This window comes from Rattus norvegicus, chromosome 11 (genome assembly GCF_036323735.1).
Source record: "Rattus norvegicus strain BN/NHsdMcwi chromosome 11, GRCr8, whole genome shotgun sequence".
Taxonomy (NCBI): domain Eukaryota; kingdom Metazoa; phylum Chordata; class Mammalia; order Rodentia; family Muridae; genus Rattus; species Rattus norvegicus.
Window position 1 is genome coordinate 34,056,564 of NC_086029.1, and position 23,707 is coordinate 34,080,270.

Consider the following 23,707-nt stretch of genomic DNA (forward strand, 5'->3'; position numbering starts at 1 on the left):
AGGCACATGATAGGAACAACATGAAATACCTAGCAGGCATGGAACAAACTGGCTAAAACTGTGCTGGGGATAGGGGGTTAAAGACTGTAAAATAGGGGTTGGGGATTTAGCTCAGTGGTAGAGCACTTGCCTAGGAAGAGCAATGCCCTGGGTTCGGTCCTCAGTTCCGGGGGGGGTGGGGGAAGACTGTAAGATATCTTTAATCAACAATTCTAACATTTTGGAGTTAAGTGATGTCTTTGGACCTCAATTTTACCTTGGTAAATGTAGATATAAAGAAATTTGATTTTCCTATGTGATGCATTTTTTAATGAAACTCATGGGTACTTGTAGGACCCATGAAATCAAAAGTTAATATGACATTATAAAATTATCAAAAATGAGAATATTAATTTCAAATACTTGATGAATTTTTTTGTTTCATTCCAGTTTTCTAAAGGTTAAGTCACTTTTAACTTGTAAAAGAATTTGTTCAGTACCTTGAATTCACGGTAGTCTTCAAATCACAATGTCATCATATAAATGTGTTTATGTCTGCATTAAAATACAAATTATAAAAATTAAAATTGCATCGAGGTACATTGACAGCACAGAAATAAATGAATATTTCTTCTTTACAGTTACTATTATACAACCTTGAATATATGAAACAATCTTGTACAATATGAAAAATGTAAATATTAAATGCATTGTTTAGTCAAACTTACATAAAAATCATACACAAAATGTATTATTAAAATCTAACCTGGCCGCCTCAGAAATTTTGTAAAACTTCAAAATAGTAGTCATTATTTAAGAAGAAATTCCATGTTGCTTTGGTTTACCATGAGCAGAGATACAATAGCAGCTTAGTTTGAGTTTAACCACAAAGGATGTGTTATCATTTATTTAGAGTGTGATATGTCAACAAAGACAATAAAAGCTAATTGTTAAATCTTCATTAAAGGATCTTTTAATATATTCACAGAACTCTTCTAAATTCCTTTCTGCTGTTTTCTTATAGTTGTTGCATAACTGCCTTCATTTAAATAAGGAAGCACCCTGGGCTTGGAAAAAATGTGAAACTTATAAATATGTGATACAACAGTGTTTGGAACAGGGATTTTCTGACTTCTGATGCTATAGATTGCAGTCTGAAGCAGTAATTTATCATTAGACCAGGAATGTGTGAGCTCTTGTCATTCAGCTGGCACAGTAACATTGATCTGTAGAATTTATTGCCACATGTTTTGTTTAGCTGTGAGGAGAATTTAAATGAGATGTGATGTCTTATCTCAAGTGAACCTCTTCTACTCTTTATAGAAATTTGGTTTTCGGGGTATGTACAGCAATTCAAAGTGGTTATATGGGATTTTTAAAGACAAAATTTCAGCTTTATGCCTAATCTATGATATATTAAAGAAGCATCTATATCTTTCATTTTTTGCCTCATAGTAACTATGGAAAAACGCTCAATATTTGTTTATGGTAATAATATGCTTTTATGCATAAAGATATGTATAATTTTATAATGTCATATACAATTCTTGGAATATTTTAATATGCATAATTAGAAGTATGTATGAGTTAGTCACATTGTCTCCTTCCTGTAGATAATACAATATGCAATTAACTTTCTATGGGACTCAGTATCTTTTTACACTACTATGATTGTATAATCTTTTCCTATTTCATAACAGATAAAGGGTCATTGACTTGTTTCCATTACTGGCTGTACCTTAATATTTCTACCTCCCCCCCGCCATACCCTCTCTTCCTCCTAATCACCCTTTCATAGACAGAGTATGCATACCCACAAACCAAGGCCGAGAAAAGAGGTCTATCTCACAACTTTATCTTATAACATAACAACTAATAAAGACTATCAGTCTTAGATCACAAATGTATTATGCCTGCAATTAGTTAAAATGTTACCTGCAAAAACAAAAGTAACCACCTTTTCTGAAGTGATGATTTCAAAATTATTCATAGTAGGTATGTAAAAGTGTGTCTCTGTGAAAGAAGAGTGCGTGGAGTCATCCAATTAAAGTTTTAGTCTAAATGCCAACTAGAATCACATTGAACACTTACAAAATCCGTCTCAAATAAAAATAATATAGTTTTATTTTAACAATGGGATTGACTAGGACTGACTTTCTGGTATAGTTCAGTATATGATAATATGTACTTTCTTCAATACAGAGAATTGACAACTATATTGAAAACAAGTTACTATTGTCTTTCTAATGAAAGTTTGAAAAATAATTTTTTTAATATATCCTTCCTTAAAATATGGCTTGCTAGTTTGACAATGGGTCTCAATAATGAAGAAATTAATTTGCCCTTCAATACTACATGATTTCTTTACCTATATTTGAGTGTATGTTTTATTAGAAATTCCTTTATAATAGTTCTCTATATTTTGATATTTTGTTATGTGGAGATTTTATGGAGTTTTGTTTTTTTTTCTTTTTTTAAGACACACTTTTTAATGGCCTAGGCCTCGGAGCCATCATTGGCCTTGGAGTCGCTGCCCTTTTGCTAATCCTTGTGGTAACAGATGTCAGCTGCTTCTTCATTCGACAATGTGGGTTGTTAATGTGCATCACCAGAAGAATGTGTGGGAAAAAGAGTGGCTCCAGTGGAAAAAGTAAAGAACTTGAAGAAGGAAAAGCAGCTTACCTGTAAGTATTGGACACCAGCACCACCTCCCATTAGAGGAAGGCAAGTACAACTCGCATGCATTGTTTGGGGATGACTTCTATACCACATCAGGCAATTAACTATAATGCACTACAAATATTATAGTTTACACTCATCCCTATAATACACACACATACACGCACACACACACACAGGTCTATGTGTGCGTGTGTACATGTGCGTGTGTGTGTGTGTACATACATAATAGTATGCTGTCTCTCAATGATTTTAATATTATGGGAATAAGGAATTCAAAAAACAATCATGTTAAACTTTCCCATCCATATAATATTTTAATTATTTATGTTTTCTATTTTCCTTATTTACTCTCAGAATATAAATTATAACATACTTTTGTTCGTGGAATTTGTCAGTATTACACAGATATAGCATACTCTTAAATATTCAATAGTTCATTGTAGAAATTTATGATAATTTCTTTTATCATTCAATTCTTTAGCTGATACTTTGTCAGTATTCACTTTACTTCTGTAAAATCCCAATTCACGATTTTTGTTTTTCTAATTAAGTATGTATTTGATGGGATATAACCATGGGAAAAATGCTTGAGTGGTTAAATTAGTTCAAAACTCCACAAAATAATTGCATTCTACATTTAATTTCTGTTATTTTATAAATTTTCTGTTATTTTATTTATTGATTATATATTATTTTCTACTTATCCTCATAGTCATCTGGAATCTTTTGAATGTCAAATGTCATGCAGTAACATAGAAATTTAGATTTAATGTACCATAATTTTATAATTTTATAGTTCTTGACTCTGCTTTGAAAGACTTAAAATAAAAGTCGTCAATAAGCTTTCTATAAAACCCACAAAACTTCTCTATTTCTGTTTGCTATTTCAACTTACCATGCCCTTGATTTTGGAATGCTGATTCTTCTCAGTAGTTTCACGTTTAAATTATATTTACACAGCAGCATTGCTGACTGAAACTTACACATGCTGTTTATCAATAATGTGGTAGTTTGAATATTCTTGACCCAAGGAGTAACACTATAATGAGATGTGGGTTTGATTGAGTAGCTGTGGATTATGGGAGGATGTGTGTACCTGTGGGGTTTAAGCTTGTGACTACCACACCTAGCTGCAAGAGAGTCTTCTGGCTGCAGTTGGATCAAGATGCAGAACTCTCACTCCTTCTCTAGCACCAATTCTGCCTGGACACTGCCATGCTTTGTGAAATGATGACTATGAAATGAACCTCTGATAACTGTCAGCCAGCCCCAATAAAATGGTGTCCTTTATAAGAGTTCCCTTGATCATGCTCTCTCTTCATGCAGTGGAAACCCTAACTAAGTCAGAAAGTGGTACCAGGGACTAGAATATTGCTGGCCATCCTTTTGTTTTGAGGAATGTGGAGTCTTGGACTCTGTAAATCAGTTTAAATGGGGCTAATAGGCCATATAGGAAAAGGCACAGAAAGCATTTTTCCTGAGTGTATTTTGAACTGTGGCGACCTAGCTCAAATAAATTCAAAGGAGAATTTTAGTATTTGGCCTAGAGACTGTTTTTGTTATATTTTGTTGAACAATAGGGATTTTTTTACCTTTAATGAAGAGTCTTACCGAGGCTAAGTTAAAGAGATCTCCATTAGTTGCATCGACAAAGGAAGTGTCAGAAAAGCAGAGCATAGACTTTGTCCTTTGGTTTATCTCATGAAGATTGTTTTGATTAAGTGTAGCAAAGAGTAAAAGTAACACAAAATTATGGTTCAAGTAATAAAAGGTTACAAGTAAGTAATAAACAGATTAAGGCCGTGGGAAATTTGAGGCAAGATCCCACCCAGTTAAGCTCATTGTTTATGTGTCTGTTATTGAACAAAGAATATTTATATTATGTTAGACGTTATTATCACTTGGTTATTGTTTTCATTTGAACATTTATCTGGAATGAACTACAATTCAGATATGGATGACAACACTAGCCTCTGACCTGGATTTGAGGAATAGTGGCCATGAAAAGATTAGATCAAGGCATGGTAGTAAGTGCCTTTAATCCTAGGGGACAGTCCACCAAATCTCTGAGTTCAAGGTCTGCCTGGTATAGAGAAAGTTACAAGTAGAGCAAAGCCTAGGTCCAGGCATAGTCATACATACCTATAATCCCTACATTCATGAGACAGAGCCCTGTAGATCCTGAGAACAAGGTCAGTCTATACAGCAAGATCCAGGATGGCCCAATATACCTATATTGTAAAGGAATTGGAAAAAAGAAAGCTGGCAATAATAAAATAGAACAAGGGAACCATGTTCCAGCACCAGAAACAGCAGAACTTGGCAACTTTGGGCATGTGGCTCTCGTTTTAGAGTCAAGAATAGAGGAAACTACTGGGACAATTGATGCTGCATAAGTGGAGCTAAGAAATTAATTGTGATTAAAAAGAAACAAGCATCGCTGAGGTAAAATCTTCTGGGAAGTGTTTTCTGTGAGCGCAGAGAAGCTGTGTTCCAAAGATATCCTAGGTTATACTTCATGTTTAACCAGACTTAGTAATGTATAGTAATCACCAAGGTGGGACTAATTTTGATGGCATAAAGGTGTCATGTACAGCAGCTGAGGTGTGGTGCTGTGAAGGGCCAGGGAAGGCTATTGCTGAAGGTGCAGCCGCAGTTGCAGTTGATGGTCCAGAACTGAAGGGGTCATGGAAAAAAGTTTGGACTTGGCATCATGAAGAAAGTCTGTGTGGCTATTGTTGAAGCCTAGTTGAAGCAGAAGGTGCCAGCTAATTTGAGATGCCAGGGCCATGAAATGATTCCTAAGAAAAGCAGCAGTGGTGGCTTGGAGTCCACTAGAGACTAGTGTGATACAGAAGATATGTCAGGAGAAGTGATCCAAGTCGTTTGGAGGAACCCAGAAGATCATGTATGCATCCCCAACACTGGACATGTAAATTTGAAGTTTTCTTGGATACCCCAAGATACTAAAGATGTGAGAGCTATGGGATACCTGCTGAGGAAAGTTAATAATGTGGAATGGAACCAACCTAGGAGTCAGAAGCTCAATCCCATCAACAAAGGTTAAAAGAGAGATATGACAAGTGCTTTTTATATCATACATAGAAATAAAGAGATTGGCATTTGCCCAGCTGGTTTTCTGGTCTTGCTTTGCTCCAGTAGTTTCTCAATATGACATTTTGGAATGGGAATGAATATCATGTGATATTGAAAGTATGTGATCTTCTTTATGACTTTGATTTTATAGGGAATTACAGTTAGGTAATTGCATGATTCTAAGAAGAGATCCTTGGTTTGTCACTATACATACACCTCATTTAGATGTTACTTTCAAACATGGCTAATTTTTTTTGTACAAACTAGCTTTACCTTCATTGTTAGAAATTAAAACTGCGTATGGATAAGTCTATATTCAACCAGATCACAGAGACCTAGGTATTTGGATGTGATTCCTTGCCAGAGTAGCCATGATAGTGAATTTAAATTTCTCTATATCCCCCTTTTGGATTTAAGCTAAAAATCTTAAATTTAACAGTCCAAATGTCCTTATGAAGATCTGTTGACATGATGATCCTTCATGCCTGCTGTGCTAATCATCTGTCCTTCAGCAAATGTCATTTTAGCATAAAGGTTTTCCAATCTGCCAGTCTGATGAATGATTTATCCTTTTTTTAGCCAAGTTTTTTGAGCTGTCCCCATGCAAATAAGAGGGGCATCAGCTTAATTCATCTTCTGCATTCTATCTTTCTGGTGTCTGAGTCATCACTTCTACCTGACAAGTCTTCTGCCAGGCTCTATCGAAGAATTCTTTCCCCTTCCCATATATCTCACCTTCTACTTCTTGCATAAGCCATAAGCCATAGGCTTTTTAATTGAGAGATGATGCATAGAACAGGATGTTCTCTTTACATTACTCAGTTCAGTTCTTTATTAATTATGATCTAACCCATAGTCTTTCATGCCCTGAGGAAATATAGACAACAGCTCTTCACCAACTAACACATTTCCCTGATTTCTATTCTGATGTTAAAACATCTTTGAAGACTATAGGTTGATCTAAAATTTCAACATCTGTCTCCAATCTAGGATCTCTCAGATAATCTTATAACCCTTTTCCATTTTTAAAGATTCAATCAGATCTTCATGAGTCCACACACAAACTATGCACTTAGGCACATGCATTTCAAGCCAGAGAACCAGAGAATCTGTGAGATTGTAAAGTTTGTAAAATTCATGAGTTCCATCGTTTCCATGTTGATATACATCAAATTATTTAAAATATTTTGTGCTTGTTTTATTTTATTTAGGCAAGAAAATCTTCATATAATAAAGATTGGTTAATCAAATATTTCATTTACTACTTAAATTTATATAGGCTAAGCAACCTTTTCAATATAATTTTCTTTGTTTCTTCTCTTCTGAAAACATGTCCATCATCTGTATTTCTTTTATTGAATATTTTTTATTTACATTTCCAATGTTATCCCCTTCCTGGTTTACCATCCATCAACCTCCTATCCTATCACCCATCCAACTTCTTCTATAAGGGTGTTCCCCCACAAACTATCTATTCCTTCTCACCTCCCTACCATGACATTCCCTTACACTTGGGGGGTCCAGACTTGGCAGGACAAAGGGCTTCTCCTCCCATTGGTGCCCAACAAGGCCATCCTCTGCTGCATATACAGCGGGAGCCATGGGTCTGTCCACATGTACTCTTTGGATGGTGGTTTAGTCCCTGGGAGCTCTGGTTCATTGGTATTGTTGTTCTTATGGAGTTGCAAGCCCCTTCAGCTCCTTCAATCCTTTCTCTAATTCCTCCAATGGGGAACCCATTCTCAGTTCAATGATTGGCTGTAGCATTCGCATCTATATATGTCATGCTCTGGCAGAGCTTCTGAGGAGAAAACTTTATCAGGCTCCTGTCAGCATGCAATTATTGGCATCAGCAATATTTTCTGGGTTTGGTGGCTGTGTGTATATGGGCTGGATCCCCAGGTAGGGCAGGCTCTGAGTGGCCATTCCTTCAGTCTCTGTCCAAATTTTGTCTCGGTATCTCCTGCTGTGATATCTCCCCTTTAAGAAGGAATGAAGCATCAACACTTTAGTCGTCCTTCTTCTTGTGCTTCTTATGGAATGTGGATTCTATCTTGTGTGATCTGAGCTTTTGGACTAATATCCACTTATCAGTGAGTGTATAGCATGTGTGTTCTTTAATGATTGAGTTACCTCACTCAGAATGATATTTTGTAATTCCATCCATTTGCCTATGAATTTCATGAAGTCATTATTTTTAATAGCTGAGTAGTACACAATTGTGTAAATGTACCACATTTTAGATATCTATTTCTCTGTTTAAGGACATCTGGGTTCTTTCCAGCTTATGGCTATTATAAATAAGACTACTATGAACATATTGGAGCATGTGACCTTGTTAGAGGTTGGAGAATCTTTAAGGTATATGCCCAGGAGTACTATAGCTGGGTCCCCAGGTAGTACTATGACCAAGTTTTTAAGGAATTTAGAGACTGATTTCCAGAATGGTTGTACAAGTTTGCAATTCCACCAACAATGGAGGAGTGTTCTTCTTTCTCCACATCCTCACCAGCATCTGTGGTCACCTGAGTTTTTGATCTTAGCTACCCTGAGGTGGAATCTGAGGGCTGTTTTAATTTGCATTCCCTTGATGACTAAGAATGTTGAACATTTTTTTAAGGTACTTCTCAGCTATTCGATATTCCTCAGTTGAGAAAATTTTCTTTAGCTCTGTACCCCATTTTTAAATAGGGTTATTTGATTCGCTGGAGTCTAATTTCTTGAGTTTTTTATATATATTGGATATTAGCCCTGTACCTTATGTAGTATTAGTAAAGATCTTTTTCCAATCTGTGGGTTTCCATTTTGTCCTAATGAAGCTTTGCAATTTTACGAGGTCCCATTTGTCAATTCTATATCTTAGAGCATAAGCCATTGGTGTTATGTTCAGGAAATTTTCTCCAGTATCCATATGTTCCAGGCTTTTCCCAGCTTTCTCTCTTGTTTTTTTTTTTGTTTGTTTGTTCGTTTTTTTGTTTTGTTTTTTTGTTTTTTTGGGGGGGATTGTTTGTTTTTTGTTTTTAATTTATTTTTCTTGGATATTTTTAATTTACATTTCAAATGATATTTCCTTTCCCGATTTCCCATTCTTAAGCCACCTATCCAATCTCCGTAGCCCTTCTTCTCTAAGGGTGTTCCCCCTTTCAAATCACCCTCCTTCCCACTCCCCAGTCTGATATTCCCCTCCACTAGGGGTTCTATCCTTGGCAGGACCAAACGCTTCTCCCATTGGTGCTGAACAAGGCCATCCTTTGCTACATATGCAGCTGGAGCTAAGGATCTGTGCATGTGTATCCTTTGGAGAGTACTTTAGTCCCTGGGTGCTCTGGTTGGTTGGTATTGTTGTCCTTATAATTGGGTGTATCTGGTTTTATGTGGTGGTCCTTGATCCACTTGGACTTGAGCTTTGTACAGGGCTTTATGGATTGATTTGTATTCTTCTATATGTTGACCTCCAGTTGAACCCACACCATTTGTTGAAAGTATTATCATTTAGCTACTGGATGGTTTGGGTCCTTTGACAAAGATCAAGTGACCATAGATACATGGGTTCATTTCTGGGTCTTCAATTCTTTTCCATTGATCTACCTTCCTGTCTCTGTACTAGTACCATACAGTTTTTTGTCATTATTGCTCTGTAATACAGCTTGAGGTCAGAGATGGTGATTCCCCCAGAAGTTCTTTTATTGTTTAGGATAGTTTTCACTATGCTTGGTTTTTTTATTATTCCAAATTAATTTACAATTTGTTCTTTCTAACTCAATGAATTATTGAGTTGGAATTTTGATGTGGATTGCATTGAATCTGTATACTGCTTTAGGCAAGATGGTTGTTTTACAATATTAATTCTGCCAATCTATGAGCATGGGACATTTTTCCATCTTCTGAGATTTTCAATTTCTTTCTTCAGAGACTTGAAGTCCTTCTCATACAGATTTTTCACTTGCTTGATTAGAGTCACACAGAGGTATGTTATATTACTTGTGACTATTGAGAAGGGTGTTGGTTCCCTAAGTTCTTTCGAAGTCTGTTTATCTTTTGAGTAGAGGAAGGCTGCTGATTTGTTTGACTTAATTTTATACCCAGCCAGTTTGCTGAAGTTGTATATCAGGTTTAGTAGTTTTCTGGGGGAACTTTTGGGGTCATGTAAGTATGCTATCATATCATCTGCAAATAGTGATATTTTGACTTCTTCCTTTTCAATCTGTATCCCCTTGGTTTCCTTTTGTTGTCTGATTGCTCTGGCTAGGACTTCGAGGACTATATTGAATAAGTAGGGAAAGAGTGCACAGCCTTTTCTAGTCCTTGATTTTAGTGGGATTGCTTCAAGTTTCTCTCCATTTACTTTGTTTTTGTGACTGGTTTGTTGTTTATTGCTTTTACTCTTTTTAGGTATGGACCTTGAATTCCTGATCGTTCCAAGACTTTTAACATGAAGTGGTATTAAAAGTTGTCGAATTCTTTCTCAGCATCTAATGAGATGACCATGTGATTTTTTTTCTTTCTTTGAGTTTGATTATGAAGTGGGTTACATTGATGGATTTCTGTATATTGGACATCTGCATCACTGGGGTGAAGCCTACTTAATCATGATGGATAATCACTTTGATGTGTTCTTGGATTTGGTTTGTGAGAATTTAATTTAGTATTTTTGCATAGATATTCATAAGGGATTGGTCTGAAGTTCTGTTTCTTTGTTGGGTCTTTGTGTGGTATAAATATAAAGATAGTTTTGGTTTTAAAGAAGGAATTGGGTAGTATTCCTCCTGTTTCTATTTTGTGGAAAAGTTTCAACAATATTGTTATTATGTCTTCTTTGAAGGTTTTATAGAATTCTCCACTAAACCCATCTGGTCTTGGGAATTTTTTTTTGTGTTGGGAGAGTTTCAATATCTGCTTCTATTTCTTTAAGAGTTTTGGGACTGTTTAGATGGTTTACTTGATCCTGATTTAACTTTGGTACATGTTATCTGTCTAGAAAATTGTCCATTTCATCCAGATTTTCAAGTTTTGTTCAATATAGGCTTTTGTAGTAGGATCTGATGATTGTTTTTAATTTCCTCTGATTCTGTTGTTATGTCTCCCTTTTCATTTCTGATTTTGTTAATTTGGATACTGTCTCTGGCTCAGTTCATCTATCTAGTTGATTTTCTCAAAGAATGAGTTCTTTGTTTTGTTGTTTCTTTGTACAGTTCTTTTTGTTTCTATTTGGTTTTTTCAGCCTTCAGTTTGATTGTTTCTTCCCAAGTACTCCTTTTGGATGAATTTGCTTCTTTTTGTTCTAGAGCTTTTAAATATGCTGTCAAGCTGCTAGTGTATGCTCCCTCCAGTGTCTTTAATGGAGCCTCAGAGCTAAGAGTTTTTCCTCTCAGACTGCTTTCTCTGTGTCCGAAAGTTTGGGTATGTTAGGCCTTCGTTATCATTAAATTTCTAAATAATCTTTAATTTCTTTCATTTACCAAGTTATCATTGAGTAGAGCATTGTTCAACAACCATGTGTATGTGGGCTTTCTGTCATTTCTGTTGTTATTAAAGACCAGCCTCAGTCCGTGGTGATGTGATATGATGCGTGGAATTACTTCAATCTTCTTGTATCTGTTGAGGCCTGTTTTGTGACCAATTATATGATCAATTTCAGAGAAGGAACTATGAAGTCCTGAGAAAAGGTATATTCTTTTGTTTTAGAATGAAGTGTTCTATAGATATCTGTTACATCCATTTGGTTCATAACTTCTGTTAGTTTCTCTGTTTCTCTGTTTAGTTTCTGTTTCCATGATCTGAACATTGCTAAGAGTGGGATGTAGAAATCTCACACTATTATAATGTGATGGGCATTATGTGCTTTGAGCTTTTATAAGTTTTCTTTTATGAATATAGGTGCCTTTGCATTTGGAGCTTAGATATTCAAGATTGAGAATTCATCTTGGTGAATTTTTCCTTTGATGAATATGAAGTGTCCTTCCTTATCTTTTTTGATAACCTTTGGTTGAAAGTTGATTTAAATCAATATTAGAATGGTTAATTGAGCTTGTTTCTTGGGACAATTTGCTTGGAAAATTGTTTTCCAGGCTTTTTCTCTGAGGTAGAGTCTGCTTTGTCACTGAGGTGTGTTTTGTATATGTAGCAAAATGTTGGGTCCTCTCCATATTCAGTCTGTTAGTCTATGTCCTTTTATGGGGAATTGAGTCCATTGATATTAAGAGATAGTAAGGAATAGTGGTTGTTTCCTGTTACTTTTGTTGTTAGAGCTGGAATTATGTATGTGGGTGTCTCTTCTTTGGGTTTTGGTGCAAGGAGATTACTTTCTTGCTTTTTCTAGGGTGTAGTTTCCCTCCTTTTTTTTTTTTTTTGGAGTTTTCCATCTATTATCCTTTGTAGGGCTGGATTTGTAGAAAGATATTGTGCAAATTTGGTTTTGTCATGGAATATCTTGGTTTCGCCATCTATGTTAATTGAAAGTTTAGCTGGCTATAATTGTCTGAGGTGGCATTTGTGTTCCTTTAGTGTCTGTATGACATCTGCCTAGAATCTTCTGGCTTTAATCTCTGTTGAGAAGTCTGCTGTACTTCTTATAGGTCTGCCTTTATATGTTTCTTGACATTTTCCCCTTACTGCTTTTAATATTATTTCTTTGTTTTGTGCATTTGGTATTTTGCCTATTATGTGACATGAGGAAATTTTTTTCTGGTTCAATGTATTTGAAATTTGTAGGCTTCTTTTATGCTTATGGGCATCTCTTTCTTTAAGTTAGGGAAGTTTTCTTTTATAATTTTGTTGAAGATACTTAATGGACCTTTAATTTGGAAATCTTTACTATTTTCTATACCTATTATCCTTAGGTTTGATCTCATTTTGTTCTGGATTTCCTGCAGGTTTTAGGCTAGGAGCTTTTCATGCTTTATATTTTCTTTGATGGGTTGGTCAATGTTTTTTATGGTATTTTTCTGTCCCTGATATTCTCTCTGCTATCTCATATAATGTTGGCGATGCTTGTGTCTATGTCTCCTAATCTCTTTCCTAGGTTTTCTATCTCCATGGTTGTCTACCTTTATGATTTCTTTATTGCTTCTATTTCCATTTTTAGATCCTGGATGGTTTTGTTCAATTCTTTACCTGTTTGGTTGTATTTTCCTATAATACTTTAAGAGATTTTGTGTTTCCTCTTTAAGGGCTTCTATTTGTCTACTTGTGTTGTCCTATATTTATTTAAGGGAATTTTTTATGTCCTTCTTAAAGTACTCTCTCATCATGACGAGATGTGATTTTTAAATCCATATCTTGGTTTTCTGGAATGTTCAAATATGCATTATTTGCTTTGGTGGGCTAACTGGGCTCTGATGATGCCAAGTAGTCTTGGTTTCTGTTGCTCACGTTCCTGTGCTTGCTTCATGCCACGTGGTTTTCTCTAGTGTTAGCTGGTCTTGCTGTCTCTGACAGTGGCTTGACCTTCTGGTAAGCCTGTGTGTCAGTACTCCTGAAGACAGGCTTTCTTCCTGTGGGATCTGGGTACAGGGATCTGTATCACAGGGACAACTCTGGGCACAAGCAGAAGCAGTAAGGTTCCTGTTCCAGACTTTTCCTGTGTTCCTGTATTCAGGGGGCTCTAGCTGGGTTCGTCTTGGGCCAGGAATATGAGCAGAAATGGTCTCCTCCGTGCTTTCAGGATTTTTCACTCTTCTGAGAGGTCAGTTCTCTCCCAGGGGATCTGGGTACAGAGAACAAGAGGACCAGGTCAGCACTAGGAGCAGGTGGAAACCAGAAGCATCCTGCTACAGACTGGTCCTGGGTTTCTGGATTCTGAGGGCTCCAGGAAGGTCCCACAAGTGGTGGTGTTACCTCTAATCTCAGGTCTGTCAGTGCTCCTGGCAACTTGCTTTCAGCTGTGGGTGAAGGCAGAGACCAGAGGGATCCTATCCTTGACTGCTCCTAAGTTCCCGTGTCCAGAGGGCTCCTGGTGGGTTCCTTTTGGGCCAGTAATTTTAGCAGAAGTGGTGGTCTCCCCTGACCTCTCAGGACTGTCCACACTTCTAAGAGTCCAGCTCTCTCTCCCACAGAATCGGGGTACAGAGAGTTGTGAGACTGGGTCAGTTCCCCATCATCTGTATTCTAAACTGGCTTCAATTTTACAGTTTTCCTGACTGGCTCCTTAGTGGTAGACTTACAGATGTTTGTTACCTTGCCTAACACCAAAACAAACAAACAAAATTCCAACATTTATAATAAATAAGATAAAATGAGATTACATTGTTTCATTCTAGCTACTTAGGAAAAAAGTCATAGAAGTTTCAATTTAAAAGGAAAAAATGTTCAATGTTTGATTTGTTGGAATGTGTTAAACATGAACATGTATATGTGTGTCTGTTTGTGTGTGTTTGTATATGTTATATGCACACATGAACATGTTTGACTATATAGAAAAATTAAATATTTTCATATATCCTTTTAGGAAAGATGGATCAAAAGAACCAATAGTGGAAATGAGAACAGAGGATGAAAGAATCACTAACCATGAAGACGGGAGTCCAGTAAATGAGCCAAATGAAACCACACCACTAACAGAACCTGAGTATGTAGCTACAAATGCTCGCATGTGGGGAGAAGTAAGAGTAAAGTAGTGAAAGATTTTAATTAATTGTAATATCAATAGTATCATTTTTATTAAGGGAAATATTTTGTGATTTTTATTAAATGTTGTTTGACTCTTAAAGGCCTTTTTAAAATATTTCCCTTGAAAGTGTGATTTTTTACACTTTAAAATATAACTGAATTTTACTAAAATACATAGGTGTCAGGAAATCCTTTGCTACACTGAATATTGATAAACCTTGCAATATGCCTGGTTTATTATTAAAGAAATTATTTTTCTTACACTAATTTAACCATGTTCTTTAATTATTTCATAAACAAATCTTATATAATTTATTTAATACCTAGTGTCTGTCATCTTCCCAGTCTTGTCATTATCTTTCCCCTGTTTAACTACTTTTATTGGATCTATGATCCTATTTCGTTTTCAGATTGACTGGATTTTAAACATGTGCCTTCTTGTGACCAGGCATTTTACTCTCCTTTGGAATTTAATGGACTCATCAATGATTATACAACAGAATTAATTTTGCCCCATAATTCATCAGGAATCAATAGTTTAGCAGGACAATATATTGCCTGTTATAGCTTGCCTCTAATCCATGACAGACTTTTGATAATCTCAGAATTGTTCTGGACCAAGTCAGACAGCTATCTTCTTATCAAATCAAATGGTCAAAATTGCCAAAAGAAAACATTTAAAAATGTATTTTAAGTTAATTTTCTTTTCACTCCTCTTGTGTTATGTTCTATGAGTCTTCGAATGGTTGATACTAATATATTTCAGCATCTTGAGCATCTCTGAGACTCTGGATTAACCACAACTCATGTAAAGAAGGATTAAAACATGTTTTTAAGTATAGAAAAACAGATATTTAGTATAAAAACTTTAAAATTTAGCCAAATATCAATAATACATTCAAGTTTGAGACTTAATAGATTCTCAGCCTCCATTTTTAAAACAATTCATAATACCAGGAATGGATATCTTTTTATGGATCACATTTCAAATCCAGTAAGGCCTAAACTCCACTCTAGAGGTCATGCCACCTTGACTAGCAGGTTAGTGCTGTCTCTCATAGGATTCACTGCCAGGCAAGTCCTTTGGCCCCTCACTCTCTCTTCTCTTTGTCTTCTGCAGTATTGAGCTCCTTTCTTTCTGACTAACTACACCAAACCTCACTGATTTTCATAATTAATTTTAACATAATTGCTTAGATATTTATGAAAAAATTCTTATTATCCTCAGTCATAAATATAGCCCAAGTTGCAAGTAAGTTCGGAGGAAATAAATTAGCAATTTACTTCTTCTCTATAATGATAAAATTAAATATGGCTGAAGTTGTATTTGTGAATATTTAGATATAGTCACTTTATCGAGGGAGGAAGTATTATTTCCCAAGAAAGCATACATCAGACAGACCACTGAATTAATGAATGTTACAATAGATGTAAAATGGAGAATTATCATTCAATCTTGTCAAATTAAAATTTAGTGAACCGACCTCAAATTCAGAGATAAAGAAACAAGGACATGAAGTGGTGGTTCAGTGTTTAAGATCAGTTGTTCCTCTTATTGAGGTCCCAGGTTCTGTTCTCAGCCAGCACCCATATGATTCCTCTCAATGCTCTACAATTCCAGTTCCAGGAATCATTGCACATTTTTCTGGCCCCTGTTAGAATGGGAGACACAAGCAGAGATACAGACAGGCAAACCATCGGTTGTGAAAAAACAATGTGTTTCTTTGTCAGAACCAGAAACATTGCATTTATGAGTGATATAAAATAAGAAAAATAATCTGAAAAGACCAAAGAAACATATATGTAAAGTAAAATATAAGAAACGATTTCCTAAATAACACTAGTCTCTGTCAATTTCCAAATAATATTAACTCACATAATTTTTAAGTGAATGCAGTGGTGTACCAACCATAAATTGGTATTCCTTTAAGAATTATTAGAGATGATAAGGTAGTGGACACAGATCAGAATTCAGACTCTAAATAATTCATAACAACTTTACTTTTAATTTAAACTGAATATCAAATCTAAATTAACCCATGATAAACAATTAAATTCACCTATATTCACAAATACTTCATTTCATATACACTTTGCTGTTCATTACATTTTTAATTGGAAATAAAAATTATTTTATATTAGGCTACTGTGCAATAAATTATGTAATTACTTAAAAGATAATTCCTCAAACATTACATAAATGAACATTATACAAACTGAGTAGTTTGAGTTTCAAAATATGTTCTTTGATACATATAAATCCATAACAATAAAGGAAAAAAGGAGACTATGAATTTAAGAGAGAGGAAAGGAACTGTAAGAGAGGTCTAGGAGGAAGGACTAAAGAGGAGAAAATGTAGTTATATTATTATCTCAATGAATAAAATAAGTGTTAAAATAAGTTTGTGTCTTTCTCTGTAATAAATATAGCAGGCTTCACTCAACAATTTTTTTTTGAAATGGTGAGAAGCAGGTTTTAAATTATATACCTAGTATTTGAGTTTGCTATCTCTGTTAATTTGCAGAAAATTGCCTTTAAAAGAAGAAAATGGAAAAGAAGTTTTAAATGCAGAAACTATAGAAATTAAAGTGTCTAATGACATCATCCAGTCTAAAGAAGATGACATCAAGGCATAACCACAAGTTTCAGCAACTCGGTCAGCACCACAAGGAGTATTTGGATTGCAGTGACACTATGACCAAAACTATTCCATTGACCTTAATTTCTAGGGAAAAGTCTAGCTTGGAATAGCTTGTACACATATACATACGATCAACCCCTCCTGCCACAGCCCATTTCCTTCTGTTATTGTGGTGATGGTGGTTATTTTGTTAAGAATTCGGTATAAAGGCTTGATTGGCACCAATTTTAGGGTTTCGGTTTCATTCTATAATTGAAGTACTGCAATTTCTTAGATGGCTAAAGTGCTTTTTCTTTTTTGTCTTCTGTGACACCAACAAATACATTTCTCTCTAAAACATTAGGTTGTAATGGAAGGCAGAGCGAAAGCATTGTGAGCTAAATGTGTAGGAAGTGTGTGAGAGCACTGCATGTTTAAGATTCTTGTCTTGGGCAAACACTCTTGTGGGGGCTTTCAGACTAAGACAAAGGCACATCCGGGGAATTTCAGGGAACCCAGGCTTGAAAGAGCCAATCAGTTACCTTTCGCAGATATTAGAAATTGAAAAATCATTGGAGAACTCTTTCGACTTATGGCCACATTGCGTTTTCAACATTGATCTTAGGTATATTGATACCAGGACAAAATTGTTACACATTCGAAAGAAGCTTAGTTGTGTGTAAAATTAGAGTAGAAAGATTCCTAAATCTCTTTTTATGTATACCATATTCACTCACCATGGATTACACAAAAAGTAAATGTATTACACGTAAAAATGGTATTGATTTCTGCCCTCAGCTTCAAATAAAGTGAATTTAAATGGGAAAATATCAATATGATGTCTTGATATATTTATAAATACATGATTATTTTTATTTATAAAATAATTTATCAAGAATGAGGTTGTTTTCAAGTACTTCAACTCATTTTAGATATATTTTGGTGTATTGCTTTAGATGATCGTTAATATTATGTGTCCCTCATTAAGTGAAAGTGGCTACTAGACTATAAAATTATGTGTTAAACATATTTAATTTAACATACAAATGTGCCAGAAAAAAACCTGAACAATTGAAACACTACTAATGTTTTTAAAACATTGCATTCTAAAATCCATTTAAAACCTACTTCAAGAATTTTGATAAACAGCTATGGTTGAAGCAACCATTTAACAATTCAACATAAAGTTTCTAATATTACATGTTAAGTATTATATAAGAATATATTAGTTACTAACAAGCTATGCAAACTCCCTGAGGTCAAAGTCTGAATTTTGATTTAACTTATGAGAAACAAACAAACAAAATACCACATTTGTGGCTATCAGTATACATAGGTTAGGGGCAGGGGTTTGAAGATTTCTTAAGTCAGAGTCTAGAAAGTTTCTAAAAACTCCCTCCTCCTCACAACCTTTGGTGTCAGGTTATCAAGTAAACAGCTTCAACATTAATGTGTTGGAGAATACATTCTAATAGCTTATTGAAGGAATGCTTTTAACAATGCAGGTGGATATGCTCTTATACAATCTCTCTTCATATGTACCTTCACGAAAATATAATAAAATAGTAATGCCACTCCAAAATACTTTTATTTATAAAATGCTTGTTTATCATCCAAGGAGAGCCCGTGTATGCTGTTCTTCACATGCTAGTTGTCAACTAGACTAAGTGTTCCCAACTGCATGCTAAGGCGCTGTTATAGCCACAGTGCTTTGCTGGAAATTCAGGACTAACAATTAATACGGGGACCTCTTTGCTGCTCATCATGACATATTCTGAAGAGAGAGGGAGAGAGGAAAACACACACACCACACACACACACACACACACACACACACACACACACACACACAAACACACACACAGATCTGTGCCTGTTTGAGAATAAGAACAGTGTCTAAAATAAGTCAACAGACCAGTTTAACCCTTTGACCAGTGTGGCGATAACACATGTTCTTGACAGATTTGCCTGGGGTGTTTAGCTTATGTTTGTCTGGTTAACTGGCTTCCTTTGTAAAATGTACTTCATTATGCTTGTTTTGTTTTGTATCAAACGTGCTAAAACTAGTCAGAATACTTGAATTTGTTTGTTTGTGTAAAGTGAACAGGCTTAGTGGTGTCTATGAAGCAATAGCCATGAACACTGACGTTTTGTTTTTGTTTTTTCCTGGATAGAACCACATGGGTTTGAACTAATGATATTAAAATAATTTGTATGACTGATAAAGCGATTTCGCATGTTTAGAATTGTCATGTTTGTGCTATACGACAAGAACAGAGAAATCAGACGAAAAATATTTGTTTGTGTTTTCTCAATTTGAAACTTTAATTTTATCATAGCTTCAGATTTTATATGTAAAGAAACCAAATTATATATAATTAAATTTCTTGTCCATCTTATGGAGCCATTAGGTAACTTTGGATAGATACTGCACATGGTATCAATTGTCTAGGAGATGCTCAATCAAAATCATCCTTGAAATTGATACCCTGCAATAACAATATATTGATTTGGAAAACATTTAAAATTTCAAAGAAATTCTCTTAATTATACAATTTGCAAAGTCTCTAAATGAGAAAAGTATTATCTAACATTCTCAACTCATGGGTAATCCTGAAATTATCTTTTATTTTTAATCCTGTTTTAGTCTAAAAAATTAATGTACCTTTAACTATCTGAGAGTCCACTTATATGTTATGATACAATACCCACTGGAAAAATTTAATTATTATTAAGTTAATTTGAACTTTGTAACAATTAAAACAAAGAGGCAAATAAATGTAACGTTAGGAACATTTAAAAACTACAGTCTCTATTTGACATCATATAAGAGGAAATTTTAACATTTGAATTTAATGCATATTTTATTTTTAAAACTGGCACAAATGAGTGTATCAAAGTAATTTTCAATTATTTTAAATTGAGTTAGTAATGGTGATTTCAACAGGTTAATTTATGATTTTGTGATAATAAGCATTACTGCTCTATTTATACTAATCTCTAACATTAAGTCTTTAAAACATTTATTTTTAATAGTAATACATAAACCAACATTTTCTAAGGGTTTTTGATCCAACAGATGTCATATGAATTTCAGTCTTTGAGTTAAGCATATATATAAATAAAAAAGATATTACTAATGAACTGAATTACAAGTTCCAGCAACTAATTGTATATTGAAATCATCTTAATTCTCTGAATAGTCAACAGGTATCTGTGCCTTTATATTAGCATGACATTCTGTTAAGGAAAAATTACAGCTACTCTCGCTGTTTATATGTTTTAATCAAACATGTGACACTAAATCGACAGTGTTTACATTCAGTGAAAATAACTTAAACACAACCTCTTTTCCTTAGACATAAAATCCAAGCCAAAAAAAATATGTATACACTTAACTCTACTTTAATTTATGACAAAAAGTACTTCAGTCCATCTATAAGATACTTTAATTTGTTCTATATTGTATTTCTAGATGATAAGTCCATATTGAGAAAACTGTGACATTAGCCCTAAGAAACACAAGAGATGCTACTTAGAAACAGGGCAATCACTTGAGTCCTCAGTGTTGCTGTTGACAATATTAACTGTCCATATGATGACAAGAAAAACAAAAATCAAAATGTCTATAATTCAAGCAGTCAAAGAAGTTTAAATTTACATTTTTAATTTAAGAAATATTGGTGTAGCATATAATAATTTTTTTAATTAAATTATTTTTCATGGATTATGATAGAGATTCTTAGTTTAATTTCCTCATGTACTTTTCCTTCAGATGGATTGTTTTTTAGCAATTCATGAGAGGTGAAAATCAATTTTAAATGAGAGGTTTCTTATTTATGTCAAATTTTCTTCTCTTAACACTTTGGAATATCCTACCGAAAACGTAAATAGCATATAGATATATTTACATATGCTGAAATTGAATTGTGGTTGGTTAAGAAATCAAATTTAAACACAGATGTTAAATTATTTAAGATAAAATTATATATATGGTCTTAATAATATTCTAATATGAAACAACTGTATGTATAAATGAAAATATTATAAAGGGCCTAGCAATAGTAAATGGTAAGTACATGTAATTTTCTTCCAGGCTTCACCATTCTTTTTATTTATTTTATTTTATTTTATTTTATTTTATTTCTGTTCACCCATGTAGATGCAGCTATTTTAACAATATTACTAAAATAATAAATCTCTCCCTTTATATAATAATCTCTGAATTTTATATTATATATAATGGTAAATATTTATTTGGTAACACATTTAACATTCTTAAAAATGCTTCCTTATTAACGTATTCATTTATAATATTTTTAAATCAATTAGTTCATTCTGTCCCTTTAATCGTCTTGATTTTTCAAAACAATTTTTTGGGTTAGAGATCAGGCATTGTTCATGATTATTATTAATAGATATTATATATCCTACCTTTTTCTTTTATGATTTTAAAGCCCATATCACTTTGTGTATAATTTTAGCCTTGCATGGAAGAGAATAAGTAAAGCAATGATGTTTGGAATGTTTCTGCCACATCCAAATAGAAAAGATGAGGAAAAGAGAAATTAAACTATAAGACAGATGAACTTTTTATTTGGAAGGTATGGTATACAGAAATGCCTGATCAAGGAATAGAAACATTATAAGCAAATGTTAGCACCAATAATGGCAGAGAAAGGAAATACCCTAATGGAATCTAGAAGACCACCCGAACACCGAGATATGGTGTAATTCAATTTGCAAATGAGATGTTTAAGCTAACGACATACTGCTGTAAAATTATGATATCGTTAAAAATAAAAACAAGTGTCTGCATCTTCAAAAAATGTTGTTGGTTTAGGATTTTCCTCTAACCCCTGTGAAAACTAAATCAACATGGAAATAAACTATTTTAAGAAACTCTTACATTTGAGGGTATGTGAATCCTAAAGTCTAATCAGTAATAATAAAACATGCAGTCATTTATCTTCTTTAACTTATACCTTCCATTCAAATTCTGTATTCTTAACTATCCTGTTTTCTTATTATTTCGATATAGTATGTCCCTATGAAATGCTGTACATATATATATGTCTAAACTGTAAAAAGTATACTGCAAATGTTGAAGTTTTGTATTTATGAAAGACATTGAAAGTATGGCTTATGGTATTTCAAAATTGTCACTCTTCACCATTTGTATATTAATAGTAAAGATACTTTTACTTTAATAAAGTGTCAAATTTTATGCTTTTCTAAAAATATATCAGTAGTGAGAGAGCTTGTAATTAACAAAATTTTAGTGTCTAGAACTTACAAATGTATTACTGTGTAGCCAGAAGAAGAATTGTTCTTGCCTTTTTGTATCATTTTGAATCACAGAATTATGGCCTAAAAACAGCACCCATATCAGAAAAAATAAACAATTTCCGTAGAGACATGAAATACTAGCTTCATTAGCATGGGAAATAGGTTTTTGTTGTTTGGATCTACTTCATGCTGAAAGTTTATTTCATATTATTACATTTAAAAGGAGGGTATTGAAATAGAAAGTTAATCTATACATATATCACATTTTTTTTACTTTTTGATATTAAAACTCATTTTCATTAGTATTTGATTTTAGTCTTGCAAAGTTTGTTGCTACAATAAAGTATTACCAACATGACTTCATAAACAGAAGCTTAAAAAATTTGACACCAGTAGACATGTCAAAGTAAAAATGGTAATGCCTATGTATCACGAACCATATACAAGGAACTACAGGAAATTAGGGAATGTTGAGTGCGGTAGAAATCACTTTCCTAGTACAGAAAACACCAATTAGATTTTCCTGTACCAAACAGTTGGCCCGATAGAGATATAGAGATACAAGAAACCTTATACAGACTGACCAGAATATATTTTGGAGTGTGTGTGTGCATGTGTGTTTGTGTGTGTGTGTGTGTGTGTGTGTGTGTGTGTGTGTGTGTGTGTGTTTGTGAGCTATTAAGATAAGTAAATGATGTCAGGATGTCATGTATTTAAAAGACAGCATGTCAGGAGGAATATATAAGGGTTGAAAGAAACAGGAGAAATGTAATTATATTATAATTAATATAAATATTGATGCATTTGATATATATATATATATATATAAACATAAGGAGGGTTCATTGATGTACTTTATCATCTCAGGTCTAGCTATGATAATGGTTGTCTCTTGACAGGAGGGCTAAGAATGTGGTAGTTTTTCTATTTACCAAGAAGCACAAAATTGGTCCTCAGTTTACCTAGGAATATCCACTGCAGTAGTCTGCAGTACCAGCTGAGGACTGCCACAGCAGGACAGATAAACTAGCCAGTGTGAATGAGGGAAATCTGTCAAAAGTCAGTAGCTTTTGCTTTTATGTCTTTTCTTTTAACTTTTGGGACTCAGGTTTACAATGGTTCTTCAGACATTAAATGATCTAGAATTGCAATCACTCTTTCCTCTTCAAATAGTCCAATCAGGAAAACAAAACCCTGCTATCTGTGTCCAGTTTTTGTATTTTACCTGATTGCAGATATACTCCGCTCGATGACCACAATGAGCCATCATGCACACAGATGATTGTATGAACTTCAGAACAGGTAAGAACTCAGATACGGAGTTAGAAAAATCTGTACTCAATGTCTTGTTGCTCAATGTCATGTTCTAGATTTGAACATGTTATATAGAAATTTATTCTATAACTTGGGTGAAAGTTTCTGGCTCTAATGCA

The 23,707-nt window shown here is 34.1% G+C and overlaps 1 protein-coding gene across 2 annotated transcripts in view; it reads left to right on the top strand.

Moving 5' to 3' along the window:
• Positions 1 to 22,225, top strand: part of Ncam2 (neural cell adhesion molecule 2) — a 487,041-nt gene extending 464,816 nt beyond the window's left edge. Inside the window, exons 16-18 of one of the 2 annotated variants that reach the window (XM_039088217.2) lie at positions 2,459 to 2,663; positions 14,204 to 14,323; positions 16,890 to 22,199. In XM_039088217.2, coding sequence (XP_038944145.1) covers positions 2,459 to 2,663; positions 14,204 to 14,323; positions 16,890 to 17,001 — 437 coding nt within the window. In that variant the 3' untranslated portion in view covers positions 17,002 to 22,199. Of the gene's footprint in view, positions 1 to 2,458; positions 2,664 to 14,203; positions 14,324 to 16,889 lie in introns of both variants that reach the window. The other variant, NM_203409.2, reaches the window with a different exon arrangement.
• Positions 22,226 to 23,707: the final 1,482 nt, after the last annotated feature.